Here is a 15495-nt window from a genome sequence, read left to right on the forward strand (position 1 = left end):
AAGAAAGAAAGAAAAAGAAAAAGAAAATAATTATAATTGTCTGGTATTGAGAATGTATGAAAAAAATCCCAGCAGGTTAAATATAAGTAAACTGAAAAGGAATGCCACTTCAAACGACAGTCATGGTAGGCCTCTCAAATGAGGAGGCCAGAATGAGAGGCAGCAGCAAAGGGCCACTCAGGGACAGCGCACTCTGAGCAAGAAGAGCAGCAAGGCCTTGAGATGGGCCTGTGCCTGAGGGATCTGATCCATGGCAGTTAGCCAGTGAGGCTGGGCCAGCACGGTGCTAAGCTGGAAAAGTGGGACAGGCACATTATAGGACAGTACAGCCACTGCTGGGGAGGTATGTGTGGCTTTGGAAGAGGTAAAACTAGGCACAGGAATAAAGTACTGAGGCAGAGGAGTGACAGTACTGCCAGTATTGGACTCGGTACCACGAGCCAGACAATCAATAACCTGTGCACTTTCACTTTCAGTGGTCCATGTAATCCTTATGAAGCTTTGCTGTCCCCTTAACACATGGAAAAGACAGGTCAGATAAGCACTCACTTTACCTGGGGTCAGGCTGGCAAGCAGGCCTCAGCACCAGGCCGCCTGACTCTGAGACCATACTCACCCCCATGCTGATGTGACTCACGCAGCTAATGAGCACGGCAGCTCAGACAGGTAAGAGAGAACGAAGGGAGCAGAGGATGGACAGAGAGAGACCAAGGAAGACTACTTAGGAGGTATTTAGGACTTTGAAATTTAGGAGCTCAGAAAACAACCTTTTTGGGAAAGTCAGCTTTGCAAAAGAGAAAGTCTAAAAGACAGCGAACAATAAGACACGGAATGAGATTAGAACAGGTCTAAGCAAGGAAAAATGGCAATGAATAGAGGTAGGCGGGAGGGGACAAGCTGCAAGAGATTAGCGAGGGAGAGACCCAATTGGCATCCACACAGCTCTGAGTACTGGCAGAGAGTGAGAATAGTCGCGCTGCTTGAGGACACAAGCCTGTGACTGGCTGCCATTTGTGTTGGTCACTTTCATGTTGCTGTGACCAAAGCATCTGACAGAAGCAACTTAAGGGAGGAAGGCTTTGTCTTGGCTCACTGTTTCAGGACATTTCCATCTGTCCTAGAGGGGAAGGCGTGGTAGCACGCATCATATCACAGAAGCAACCAGGAAGCGGGGAGAAGCTGAAACCAGAGACCAGGCTGTAACTGCTACAAGGCCCACCCCAGTGATCTACTCTGTTAGAAGCCCTGCCATCTGGGGAAAGGCACTGAGAACACCAGCCTGTGGCGGACACTTCAGACACCACACCACTGCGTACTGTTCTTCACCACTTCAGTCCTTTGAGAGTTCAGGACTGCTCACCTTATTCCCAGCCTAATAGCTTAACAGTCTTACTAAACTTGTCACTAAAAAAATCTGCACAGGGCCTTTGCTGAAGCCTGGAAAGCTACTGGCCTCTCTTCATCTCAACGTAATAGCTTGGCACTGAGGCATTTCAGGGACTATAGTTCCTCTGAACATGGAAGGTTAGAAGAACATGCCTCTGTTTCTAAACTTACCCCACCATACTCCAGAGATCAAAGTCTCTTTTGTGACAAAAGGTGACATGTATAATTTTCAACCTTAATACCTTTGTTCATCCTGAACTTTCTTCCCCTTTCTTAAGTGCATGGACTACTAGCACAAATTAACACAAAACAAATTTTAAACAAGAAGAAAACAGGAAAAGCCACCACTGTCTCTACTCTGATTTGTTAACTTAAGCAGGGCAGGAGGGGGGCTCAGCGGTCGTGCTTTCTCTGGCATGGATTCTGCACTGACAAACAGTAAAGGCTGGTATAGCTCATCTGCCCAGGTCTGACCCCATGGTTCACAATAATGACCTTTCTCTTTCCTAACAAACACACCTGAGAGGAAGTAAGTGAAGCATCACAGTAACATCTGAAGAGAGCCCTTCCACTGTGATCACTCTCGGGACATAAGCAGCCTGAGGACGAGGGACACTTTTGAGTTCCTATCCTATATGGAACTGGAAAGAGAAGCCACATGCGTGCTGGGCAGGGCAAGAGGGGCTTTCTTCACTTTTGCCTGTGAATAAACAGACCCCACCCAGGCTAGCCCAGGCTCACACGGTTCACAGTAGGCATTTGAATCTATATTTTAGAGAGGACAGAACCACAGCTCAGAGAAGTCAAATAGTCTGAGGAACAAGCCAAGGAGCTTGGGCAGGAATGGCTGGAGAGAACACGATACCTCAGAGGGCCAGGGAAGCCAGGGTACTGAAGGAGTCAAATGCTGCAGGTACTGAGACAAGTCCTGCCCAGAGTCCTTTGCATATAGCAGCATCAAGCAGTTTCCCTGTTCTTCAGCTCTGTTGCCATCACCCACGTGGTGGGTTAGAGGCAGAGAGTAATATGAAATCTTAAGTAGAAGAGCTGGGTTTAAATTCTGACGCTGCTGTTTCCTATTTACAAGAACTTGCACAAGACACACAGCCTCTCTGCTACTTAGTTTCCTCGCCTGTAAAATGTGATGGAGAATGACTAAGAACACAGTGTGCATGAAGTTCAGTAGACTATTTAGCATGCAGTTGGTGTTCAATAAATACTAAGCTCAGCCCTAACAAGATGCCAATTCCATTCTGAAAACAGTGTCATGCGACTTCTAAATGAAAGACACGGGGCAAGGTGATGGTAATCAGGAGCAATTAATTAGGGAATTGCTCAAAATATGAAAGAGGGCTGGGGTTATAGTTCAGTGGTATAGTACTTGCCTAGCTTGTACAAGGTCCTGTATAACCCTTAGTATAACAACAACAACCCTATGTGCCTGTGAGCATCATTATTTATAAGCTATTTAAATTAACATTCATTTTCAAGACCATTAAAAATTTAGAAATACAGCAATAAAAATAAAAATGTGTGAACTCAGGCATTTGAAATTTTAAAATTCTGGAGGCTAGTTAACCAAGTGGGTATGTGTACTGTGCTTCCTCTTTGTATGTTCTCTCCCCAGCTTCACCGTGAGCTCAGCATTAGCGACTGTGTCATACACTTCTTCCCTAATGTCTCAGTACCTACCCCATCCCTGGGACAGACAGAAGCACTCAGGGAAAGCACACTCCAAGACGCAGCCAGTCTGTTACCTTCAGGTCCCGGTGGATAATAGGAGTTTTGCACTGATGCAGGCGAGCAACAGCCTCGCAGGTATCACAGAATATCTGCAGCACTTCGTTCTCTGTGAAGCCTGTCTGGAGACGCTGGTTCATCAGGTTTACCACCTGGCCTCCTGGGACAGGACAGAGCAAGGGGAAGGGTATTAACAGACAGACTTGTTGCTTTGATCAGGGCACTGACAGCTGTGCAGACAAAAGCTGATCACTGGCCAGGCCAGCACTAAATCCCGGGTCTCCTGTCTCTGCTTGTGATTTGCTTTCTTACAATCCAATGTCTCCTCCAATGCATCAAAAGCAGATTATTTTGCTAAGCACACAGATGTGAGCCTCCCTCATTGTATCCTCAAGATTAAAAGCAGAAGTGATCTCACAGTCAGTTAGTGCTGCCTGGTAGTCATGTCTCCATGGTGTAGGAGATGAGGCCACAGGCTCTGCCATGCCTTTCAGCACAATAGACCCAGGGAGCAGGAAGAAGATGGTACCATGTCCATTCTGAAGTCTAACTCTGAGGGAGCTTGGTCTTTCTGGCTTGGCCTGTGAGATGCTATAGCAACACATTTCTCTCTGGGAACAAAAGACTGGTAACAAATCTTACAAAATTATCCAGACCTGAATCCTCCTACTGCCTGGCATCTAAAAGGTCCTATGAAGAAAAAAGGAATGGTGAAAAGGGAATAATTTGTCAAGCTCTAATTTGGTGGCATTTTGTAAAATCAGATCAATAGTCAACAAAGGCCAAAACTACTGGTTAACAGCACATGTACAGGATAAGAAACAATTTATGGGCGGTATCTTTAAAGTGAGAAAATGTTAGTGGAACTAAGGACAATTACAAAATAGGGCACCAAACAGTACGGCAATGACCCACACTTATGATGTCCGCTGCTTAGGCCAGGAGAGTCAACTCTCCACACAGGGGTGAATGGGACAAATGGATGAACTTCAAGCTCCAAGTTTTCATCTGTTTACAGTCTGAAGCAGCAGCACCTGAACGCAGCTGGACTAGGTGTCACAGGCCTAGCGTAAGGAGAGGGTCACCTTCACAGACAAAGAGTTCTTTCTCTCCGTTCCAGCAGGCTGTGCTGTGAGTGGAAAATGGGGGTAGGGAAGTTGCAGTTTCTGTAAGGTCCGTATTGGGCTTTTATTATACATGTTCACTGCTTGTTAAACTCTCATAAAGAACATGGTCTTTTCTTATTTTCATGTGGTCTCCTTTTTACCCACAGCCAGATCATTCTATGTCTAACAGTCTGGAATTACCTATCACTTTCAGTTCTTTGTACCTTGTAGGCATGAAAATAACCCAGAGCATTAGCTTCCCTATCTGTGAAACCAGAACACTGTCTTCAGGGTGCAATGGTCAGTAAATGAAATCATCCCCATGCCCTTGCCCATTAACGTGCTGGAAGCTAGAGACTCAGGACGGTCAGCACACACCTCTGCAGAAGTCCATGAGAATGAGAACTTCCCAGACGTCGCCACTGCTCACATTGTTGATACTAGAATCAATGTAGCCCACAATGTTCTTGTGACCTGAGAGGTCCCTCTGTGAACAAGAGTGGAGAAGTACATTGTCAGTGACAGACACACTGCAGGGCCAGAAGTGGCCAGTTGGTTCCACCAGCATGGACAGTTTAAATACACAGAGACAACACTAACAGTGTGAAAGGGGAGAGCGGCAGTTTCCAGTGGTCTTTGAGAAGCCCAGTCGGATCTCCAGCAGCAATTGCACCATCGTGCTGACCCAGCACTCTAGAGCGAGGCTCTACAGCAAACCAAACACAGAACATCCACTTGCTCACTGCGTTAGTGCTCTACCTAAACCAGAAGCAGGGACCCCTCTAACACCCAGAAATACTGCAGAGGAGAAAACTACAACTACTATTTAAGTGTGCAAATTTTTTAATACAGAGAAAAAGAATTTATTTTCTCCTGTTTATGGGGTCAAAAGTGAATTCAGCTTGAATTTTTACTCTCTCTTGTGTGTGGGGGGGTGGGGAGTGGGGGGGGGGGAAGAGAGGATAGGGTGGAGAAAGATTTACTACCTACAGCACTTAACAGAGTTCTTCCCAGAGTAGTGAGTAGTGTCTTCACTGAGCAAAGGATTTGAGTTTTAGTTGGGGAGCCTGCACAAATTCATAGAGGAAAGCAGGTACATTCTGAACATGCTCCAGCTTGACTTTTAACAGGAAATAGATGAAAAGAAAAACTGCCTTGCAAGCTTTGAAGAGACTACAATAGCATCTTGACCCAGCATTTCACTCATAATTAAGCCTTTCCAGATGGCCAGCTGGGATAGAAGGTACAGCATCAGCTGAATTGCTTATCAGCTCTCAGAACTGCTGCTCATGGGATCTCATCCCTCCAGCGGGTACCTACGTAGCACCACCCAGACACTGGCAATCACCTCGCACCTTGGTCCACAGAACAGGTATCTATGGTGCTACTGATGAAAAACTAAGTTGGGGAAAGAAAACATGAGGAAACTGGACATTATGATACAAATGCAAGGTAAAACTAAGATTTGGATAGTAAGGTAATACATTATTTTACTTTTGTTTTAAAGACATAGGGGCAGGTGTAGAAAATGCCCAGTTTGGGGGCTGGAGAGATGGCTCAGTGGTTAAGAGCACTGCTGCTCTTCCAAAGGCCCTGAGTTCAATTCCCAGCAATCACATGGTGGCTCACAACCATCTATAATGTGATCTGATGCCCTCTTCTGGCATGCAGGTATACATGCAGACAGAGCACTGTATAAATAATACATAATTAAAAAAAGAAAGAAAGAAAGAAAGAAAGAAAGAAAGAAAGAAAGAAAGAAAGAAAGAAAGAAAATGCCTGGTTCTACGAGTCTGTGTGTTTGACTCAAGCTCAGGCTCTAGTGTGGTCCAACAAGACAGTGGAATTGCTCCTGGACAGCTGGTTCGGCTTCACAGAGTCTGGAAAAGCTGTTCTTGACTACCCTAAGTGCAAATTCCAATACTCAAAACTGCAAAGTTATCACAAGAAGCAGCCTCAAAGTATCAAGTAAACACTTGAACTCTCAACATCAACAGTAAAGCTCACTGTATCTCCTCTGCACAGTGTATTAGAAACACTACTGACATAGAATAGCAGACCCTTTCCCTGCAAAAAACAAACAACAGTAGAAGTGTGCCCACAGGAGACTTCTGGAGACTTATGTGAAGTGTCTGTGGATTACTCTCAGAACATCTGTGTAAGGAAGGGGCTGCCTCAGAAGAGTTGACCCTCAACCATAAAGCGATTTTTCACTGCTTTGTTTGCTACTGTTAGGAATAGTAATGAAGTATCTGTGTTTTCTGATGGTCTTAGGCAACCCTGTGAAAGGGTCACTGACTTACAAAGAGGTCATGATCCACAGATTGAGAAGCACTGTGCTAAGAGGTGGATCACAGAGGGATTTCTTTTCCTGCAAAGGTGAGGGGAAAGGTGGTGGCTGCACATTGCACTAAGATGAAGAAAAGGGTAATTCAAGTGAGTTCAGAGCTTTTGGCATAGAACAAAATTATCTTCAAAATGGGATGAGAAAGAAACTTGATAGGCAGCAAAAGCCTCAGTACAGCCTCGGAGCACAGGTCAGAGAGAGAGAGGCGTGAGAGGCGTGAGAGGCGTGAGAGGCGTGAGAGGCGTGAGAGGCGTGAGAGGCGTGAGAGGCGTGAGAGGCAGTCTCCAGAGCTCAAGCTTTATAAAACAGAAAGCATTTCAGACCCTACCTTCCCTCTACTTTTCAATCTTACTATGGACCTCTCGAGAACTCATTTCTACTCACACAGTCCAAAAAGTAGGAAGAATTGTAGAGAACCATCTATTTTAAATTATGTGTACATGCATATGTCTGTGTGTGGGTACATGCACATGGGCATGCCTGCCTGAGGGGCCAGGAGACCCCTTTAATAGACGAAGCACCTCTTTAACAGACTGGGGTCCCTCAGGATGGATGAAAGGCCATTCTAGTAGCTGAGAGAAGCTTATTCTACTTTGGTAAGGCGTGTTTGGTGTAGTTTGGTTTTACTCTTTTTTCCACCTCCTCATGACCCTACACCTCCTTTCTAGCTCTTCTAGGGTATTTAATCACAGGCAAACAAACACTACAACTCCACTCAGGAGTAAAGGAAACTGGCTGGCCCTCAGTTATGGGGAGACCACATTGAGCTTCTTCTGCCATCTAAGTCCGGACCCTTTTCTCTTCCCTACGCCTGTTCTATCCTCCCTTCCACACTTAGCCTTTACTGTCAACTTGACGCAAACTACATTTACCCAGTAAGAAGGAACCTCAACTGAAGCACTGTTTGGATCAGCTCAGACTGTGGGCACATCTGTGAGGCGCTCTCTTGATTGCCTGATGGAAGGGGAGGGGAGGCAGCCCACTGTGGCGGTACCACTCTTAGACAGGTGGGTCTGGGCTGTATAGAAAGCTAGCTGAGTGTGAACCAACCACACTTGGGAGCAAGCAGTCAGCAGTGGTCCTCCACGGTCGCTGCTCTGACTTCTTCCTATGTACTGTGACCTGAAAGTATAAGATGAACTAAATCCTTTATTCCTCAAATTGCTTTTGGTCAATGTTTCATCAGAGTAGCAGAAAATCAAACTAGGATTTTTTTCCCCCAATTAATCTTGTACTTACTCAATAGACCTTTGAAAATGTCACCTATAGTCCTATTCTAGAACACTGTACCTCGGATTTTAATAGGACTATGGATCACTGAGGGATCATACTGTAAAGCAGACTCTGACCTGGTAGCCCTGGGTAGGACCAGCTGTATGCCATACTGCTGCTAAGTGGCACTTACCTTAGCAAGTGCAACCTTACCAGGCTCACAAATGCTGGCTGCTTAATAGACTACTTCCAGTACACAAGGAAATAAAGAACATGTTCATCAATCAACTCTAAGCCAATGTCTACCATAATGAGCTTTTAGCCTTTACAGAAGAAGCAGGCCATCAATCCACCTTCTGGCACAAGCCCCCTCAGTGGCAACTGGACGCTTACATTAACTACTTCTTACACAGGTGCCAAGGCAACTCAATCAAGCAAGAATGGTGTCTCCAAAAGGTGGTAACGGGACAGTCTCATCTTTGACATAACTTTTGAGGGCACTTTGGCTGCCCCTTCACTGACAGCTCTGTTGCTTTGCTATGGTGTGTGTTTGTGGTTTCGGATAGGGATGCCCCCAGGAGATGAGTACTGCAGGTCTAGTCTGATTCATGAGCAGTAGTCCAGCACTGCCCGCCTCTGTGACACCATTAACAGAGCTGAAACCTACACTCTTTCTTTTGCCAGCCACAGCCCTCTATATCCACAATCACGTTGAGTTAACTGACCTTTGAAATACCTAAACCTGTTTCTACTTGCATTGCTTCTAATATTTGCCTTGAAGTCCACATATATTACCTCACACTCATCCCTAGCATGAGAGGCAATCCATTGTGTTCGTTGTAAAGATTGTTCTGTCATCCAAGGTAGCTGTTATACCTTCCAATGGAAACATAACTGACAAGCATGTCTTCTGTTACTTTAAATAAGTTACTTGCTAAACGTCAGAGGACATAAGATAAATGGTAAGCACAAAAACTCTAGTGCCACATTTATCTCAAGAGGACTCTTGACAAAGGACTGATGTTGCCATTTTCATCCACTTTAAGGTATTTCAGAACAGCCAACTTAACTTGCTTTCTTTTCTTGGGAGTGCTGTAAAATGACTTTTTCCATAGCACCATGAGGTCTCAAAGATGAAGGGACACTGTTGCCAGACAAAATGCATGCACCTTCCAGCTGCTGTCGCTGATCAGGAGTAATCTCCTTTCCCAGAGCTCCGCTACATGCAAGTTCTACCACACACTGACAAGACACGCTGTTTTTTTTTTTTTAATGTATAAAATACTAAAGCCAACCTTATATTTAATGACAAGGACTGAATGCTTTCCTATGAAGATTAAGAACAAAGCAAGGAGAAATGTGCCATTCTTATTCAGTGCAGTATTACAAGTTCCAATCATTACAATAAGGCTATCAAGGGGGAAAAAGTTTACAGGCAAAAAAGAAAGCCATCTGTCATTGCAAGTTTGGCAAACTGACAGGATATAGTGTAAAATTTAACTGTATTTCTAAACACTAGCATTAAACCCATAGGTTGTTGTTGTTGGTGGTGGTTTTTGTTTTGTTTTATTTTGTTTTTTTGAGGCATGGTTTCTCTGTGTAGCCTTGGCTGCCCTGGACTTGCTTTGAAGACCAGGCTAGTCTCAAACTCACAGAGATCTGCCTGCCTCTGCCCCATTAGTGCTGGGATTAAAGGTGTGCGCCTCCATGTCTGGCTTTTTGTTGTTGTTTTTAATCTGAAATATAGTATCAGGGGCTGTAATTCAGAGGTATAACAAGCAGGGTGAGGCCTAGAACTAAAGAAGAAAACATGCAGAATTGGTTAAAATCACTAAAAGCAAATTAAAAATCTTTGCCATAAATCTAAGAACATTTTATAAGCTTGTATACAAAAAAGCACATGATTGGTAGTAAAAGATACCAAGACCTAAGTAGTAGATGAAAATGCAGACCATGTTCATTTATTAGAAGATCCCACACAGAAAAGATAATCAATTCTCCCCAAATAGAAATATAGATTTAATGTGCTTCCTATTAAAATTCCAGATTACCAAAATGTATATGAAAGGTGATATGCTGTAGATTGAATGTAAAATGTCCTCACAGGCTTGAATGTTTGAATACTTAGTTCCCAGCTGCTGCTGCTGTTGCTGCTTTGTAAGGCAGTGGGGCCCTGTGGGAAACAGCAGGACATTGGGGGTGGGCTTTGAGTTTTTATGGACTAGCCTCACTTCCTGTCTCTCCTTGCTTGCTGCTTACAAACACAGTGTGACCAGTGGCCTCACACCTGTGCCACCACACCTTCCCTTACATGACAACTGTAACTCTTCTTAACCCTTGGGCCGTAATTGCTCTCATTAGGTATTTGTCACATTGGTGAGAAAAGAAACTAATACACTACATAGACTATGGACTAGAATATTGTAAAACATTATAGGGAAAAATGAGAGAATCTTGTTTGATAGCTGGGTGTGGTAGCATACATCTCTAACACCAGAATTTGACAGACAGAGGCAGGAGGATCAGAAGTTCAAGGCTATACAGTTTAAGGTACCAGGCTGCAACATGAGACTGCTTTAGAGAGAGAAAGAGAGAGACAGACACACACAGAGAGGGGGGGGTGGAGAGGGGGGAGAGAAAGGGAAAGAGAGGGGGAGGGGAGCAAGGGGGGGAGGGAGAGAGAGGGAGGGAGGGAGGAAGGGAGGGAGACACTAATGGTGGAAAAATATACATACAGTTGGTAAGAGAACAGAGAAAGGCCTAGTTTTGGACCCCCATAATTTAAGTTTCTGGGGGTGGCACTGGAAGTCAAGCCTAGGGCCTTGTGTATGTAGACAAGTACACTACCAGTAAGCTACAGCTACAGTTCAAGTGACATGTAACACCCAGCAGTGCAAGGGTTACCTTCTCAGAACTGGTACTAAAACAATTTGCCATCCATAAGCAAAGCAGAGCTTCAACAAAAGTCTCACAGTTTATTGAAAAGTGAACTAAAAATGGCTCATGGATAAATGTAAAGTGTAAAACCATAAAATTTTAGAGAAAAAAAATAGGAGAAAGTCTTCAGAATTGAGCTAAACAAAAACTTCTTTTAAAAAGCCCAGTGCACATGAGGAGGCTGTTGGTGAGCACCTCCACAGGAGAGGGTGAAGCAGGAGCTGGAGGCTGAGCAACAGTGAGGCCAAGGGAGAGCAGCGCAGGGAACCCCACAACAGGAACAACTGCGTCCAGAGAACTCCAGCTAAAACTCTCCATGACTTGCACAATGAAGGAAGGTCTGGGATCATGTTGCTGAGGTGTATATGGAATACTGAAAGCTAAGGAGGAGCAGATACAGGTCCTAGTGAAAACGGCCCTATGGGAAAGTGGCAGTGTTACGGCCCAGCAGGAAATGTAGGCGCAGTAGTTCCCTCCCACCACAGTGCTAAAGTCAGAGCTACCACAGTCAACCCACTGCCGAAACTGACTGGCATTCCAATGAATGCGTGATGAGAATAAAGCTGATGCCAAGGGTGGGGTGTCCTGCAGGATGGAATAGCTAAAGCCTCACACCCCATGGGAACAGTGCCTGAGATGAGCTGAAAACCAAGAACTAATATGGTTTGGGAAATACATGCAAAGAATCAACTACCATGAGGACCTCTAGGACCCTGAGATGGCACAGAGGATGGTGTGGTCCTGCTTCATGTTTCCTTGTTACCTAGTTGACTTTAACTTTCAAAGAATAAAAATTAATTAAAACCAAAAAGAAACTGTCATAGTCAATGCATCACTGAACCAGAACTTGATCCCATATAACTAAACTCCTAATTGGACCTATTAATTATGAGTTTTCAGGCCTGTGCTTTTTTGGTTTCTCCACTAGCACAGAGCAAGCTCTCATGTTTCCAAATTAGTGGGAGAAAAGGAAAGAATGAGGTCACTTTTTTTTTGTTTGTTTTGTTTTTCAAGACAGGGTTTCTCTGTGTAGCCTTGGCTGTCCTGGCCTCTCTTTGTAGACCAGGCTGGCCTTGAATTCACAGCTATCCCCCTGCCTTTGCCTCTCGAGTGCTGGGATTAAAGGCGTGTGCCACCACCGCCTGGTGAGGGATCACTTTTCTAATGTAAGAATGGGAGGGGCATTCTAGGCAAATAAAGAGCAGCAGCAGAGATAGGAAATGAAGTGTGGGACAGTGGAGCAAGCATGAAGCAAGCAAGGTGGGAAGGATGAAAAAGGGAAGGGGAGGGGAGGGAAGGGAAGGGGAGGGAAGGGAAGGGAAGGGAAGAGGAAGAGGGAAGGGAAGGGAAGGGAAGAGGAAGAGGGAAGAAGAAGGGGGGAAGGAGGAGGAGGTGAGGGCAGTGAGAAATATCCAGGACCCTCCTGCGTATAGGAGACAGGCAAGCTGAGGACCTAGACCCACTGCAGACAGACCCATGTAGTCTTGAGTCCTGGGGGCTGGCTGGTTGGTTCCGCAGTACTAGGTCACTCCCAAACACTTTTAGTTTTAGGCACCTAATTTTTATTCCTGCTTTTTCTCAAGGTGTTAAAACTGAGAGCCCAAAGGAATCACCTCTAGGTGTACATATGGATCCTCTTCTGCCACTATGCAAACATTCATTTCAGCTGCTTATTGAGCTATTTTCTACACCTTGAACAGTATGTCAAACTATGAAGTTTCTGGTTTTACATAACTTGCATTGTGATGGCAGAACTGCCTAAAGTGTAACAGGTAAAGCAATATAATTGGTATAAACAAATAACAATTATATATTTAAAGGTTTCTATTATACACTATGTACAACAGAAGCAAAAACAACTAATAACAACTAACAAGCTCTCAAGAAGTTGTCATTTTCCTCTGACTATCAAGCCATGGTCACTCTTTCTTTTAAATCCAGTTGCTGTTTCCACAGTAACACACCATTTATTTCATCATAAACATACCAGCATGTACTTCTGATACAGACTCTTAAATAATGGCAGAAATTTAAATCTGCACAAATTAGGAAGTTTTTAAAAGATGTTTTGTGTTTAATTGTGCATCTCTGCATGCCTATGTGCGTGTGCATGCATGTGCTCTGAGAGGCCAGAGGCCATAGACTCTGAAGCTGGAGCTATAATGGTAGTTGTGATATGGCTGTTGGGAAGCAAACTCAGGTCCTCTAGAAGAACAGAACACGCTCTGAAGTGCTGAGCCATCGCTCCTAGTAAATTTCTTTGTTTTTTAATTAAAGGTATAATTTACCAAATAAAAACTACAGATCTTAATGTGTTTGAGTTCTGACAGTTATATATTCCTGTGTGAGCACTACACAAAACAAAAGGTTCCGACAGTACTGTTTTCTGGCCCATTTACCATCCCAAATAAATATTTTCTGACTTCTAATGCCACAATGAATTTGCTTATTCATGAACTTTTATAAATGGAATCACAGGTTATTATGAACTATTGACATTATGGCCAAACGCAGACGCCACTCCAGGTGGGGAAAAACAAAACAAAACAAAACTGTAAAAAGTGTAAAGTTGTCAGGACATGTTCACAGGATAAAGAGAAGGGCTCAGGGGGGTTGGTGACCAGACCAGAACAAGCGGCTGGTAACCGGTGAAAGGCAGAAAGAGCAGCTCCCAGAGAGTTGGGCTTTCCAGATTAAATGCCTTCCCAAGGTCCCAAACTATTTCTGAATTAAACTGGTCTGTTTTCCCAATAAGCTCCTTTCCCCTCAATCTCCAGTTGAGGTGATGAAGGCAGGAACAGAATCAAATACACCCTGGTTGTTGCTCCCACTTCTTATAAGATCTTGTTGCCAGCTCAAGGAAGAATGACAGCCCCTGCCCAGTGACTTTCCTAAGGCAACACAGTATACCCGTGCTTTCCACAACAGGGCGAATGCACGCATGAACTTTTGTCATAATGTCATACACAGGACCTGCAAAAGCTCAAGCCAGACAAAATCCCAGCATGGAGGGGGGAGTAGACATGAAGCCCACCCCTAGTGGAGGAGCTGCTGGCATCTGACTACCACTGGAGGAGGGAAAGTCCCGTCAGTGGTGACGCCTGGTGTGTCAAGCACAGGTCAGGGCAGGCGCCACACCTAGGTGTAGTGAGCCAACACAAAACTGAACTCTGGGGGTTTTAAGAGCGAGAACGCAAAATGTTGGGTGAGTAGAGAGTTTGGGGGGCCGGGGAATCTCGAGAGAGTTGGGGTAAGGAGATGAATATGATAAAAAATATGAAACTCTCAGGAAATTAATAAAAACTATTTTAAAAATATGTAAAGTTAAAAAAGAAGAAAAAGCAATAGTTAGAAACCACCGAGCCTTACCATGATCTGGATTTCCCTCTTGCACACCTGGAGGTCATGCTCATTGTTGACAAACATACGTTTCAAGGCACATTTCACCCCACTGCTTGTTCTCACCAGAAAGACAAGAGCGAATCCACCTGGGAGAAGAACACACAGAGAAGCTCTTTTGAGTAATGTGCAAAGTCCGTCAGAAACTCGGGCTGCTGCTGTCACCTCTCATGGCACTGACGCTGCTGTCAGCCAGTCTTCAGGCTTCCTGGCCCAGACAGCATTCCTGTACTCTTAGAACTTACAGCCAAAGTCAGAGAAGCCCTGAATCAAGGAAGAGCAACTACTTTCCAGAGAAACTGAAAGACTTTTTTTTAAAAAAAATTAAGCCCAGTACTTTCTCAACAGAGAGGCTAGAAAATTCTTCTCGTGCTTGCTAACATAAGCAGTTGTCGCTTTATTTCAAGAATCTCCTTTCCCTTTCTTCTTCCCCTCCTCACTCCACCTTCCATACAGGTGTGACATGAAACTCTGAAGACTCCTGCACTCTGTCATTGCATGTACTGTTGAGAGGTAAGACCCAGTGTGAGTGAGCTGTTCACAGTGGGCATCAGGACTGACCAACAGACTTCTTTCCTTTAACAAAGGCAGTTGGCAACTCATTAACCTACACTTTTGTAACTTTACCTAAAATTCTCCAATGTGCTACATTAGTTCAGTCTTGGAGTTCCACATAATCTTAGAACTCCTAACTTCTACCTCACTCCCAAGCACTGTCTGAGGTTCGTTAAGAGGGTCAGATAGGAGCCGAGTGTGATGGTGCACACCTTTAATCCCAGCCCTCGAGAGGCAGAAGAAGGCGCATCTCTGTGAGTTCGAGGCCAGCCTGGCCTACAAAGGGAGTCTAGTACAGCCAGGACTATAAGAGAAACCTTGTCTCAAAAAACAAAAACAAATAAATAAAACAAAACAAAACAAAAAAGAGGGTCATATAGTCACAGGTCAAAGTCTTGGAAGAAGCAGCAGTTCTATGGAACACGCAGCCCAACTGCCTGCCTTACATACCTTTATCACTTAGCTCCTATGTTCTGTCATCAATCCTGTGTAGTAAAATCATCACTAATCTATTCTTTGCACAGTTGGCACAAAGTGGATAGAAGTAAACACAGAGGGAAATCATCAGTATGAGAACCGGAGATGAGGTTGTTATATAGTTTTTCAACTAGCAGCCATTTGCAAAATTGGTAGAAACCAATAAGCAACTAATAGAGATCTTGGGTCTCTGAGAATCAGGACTCAGGGTCCACTTGCAACTGTTTGAACTGCCCTGAGGCTCGGTGACACTTTAGTGCCTGTCTGCTGGTGTCCCTAGCACTCGCTAGCTTTACTATTCAGGCTAACCTAAGTGGGGATCTATTCTCTGCAGCC

General features: G+C 44.5%; 1 protein-coding gene across 19 annotated transcripts in view; it reads right to left on the reverse strand.

Annotated features, from left to right (window-relative positions):
- The window catches only part of AAK1 (AP2 associated kinase 1), a 150699-nt gene that overhangs the window by 58702 nt on the left and 76502 nt on the right, over nt 1-15495 (reverse strand). For all 19 annotated transcript variants that reach the window (XM_084766843.1, XM_084766848.1, XM_084766833.1 and 16 more), the window contains exons 3-5: nt 14098-14216; nt 4611-4719; nt 3144-3286 (exon numbers count right to left, since the gene is read on the reverse strand). In XM_084766843.1, the coding sequence (XP_084622969.1) occupies nt 3144-3286; nt 4611-4719; nt 14098-14216 (371 nt within the window). The remainder of the gene's footprint in view (nt 1-3143; nt 3287-4610; nt 4720-14097; nt 14217-15495) is intronic.

This window comes from Acomys minous, assembly GCF_964271855.1.
Source record: "Acomys minous genome assembly, chromosome: 17".
NCBI classification, from domain to species: Eukaryota; Metazoa; Chordata; class Mammalia; order Rodentia; family Muridae; genus Acomys; species Acomys minous.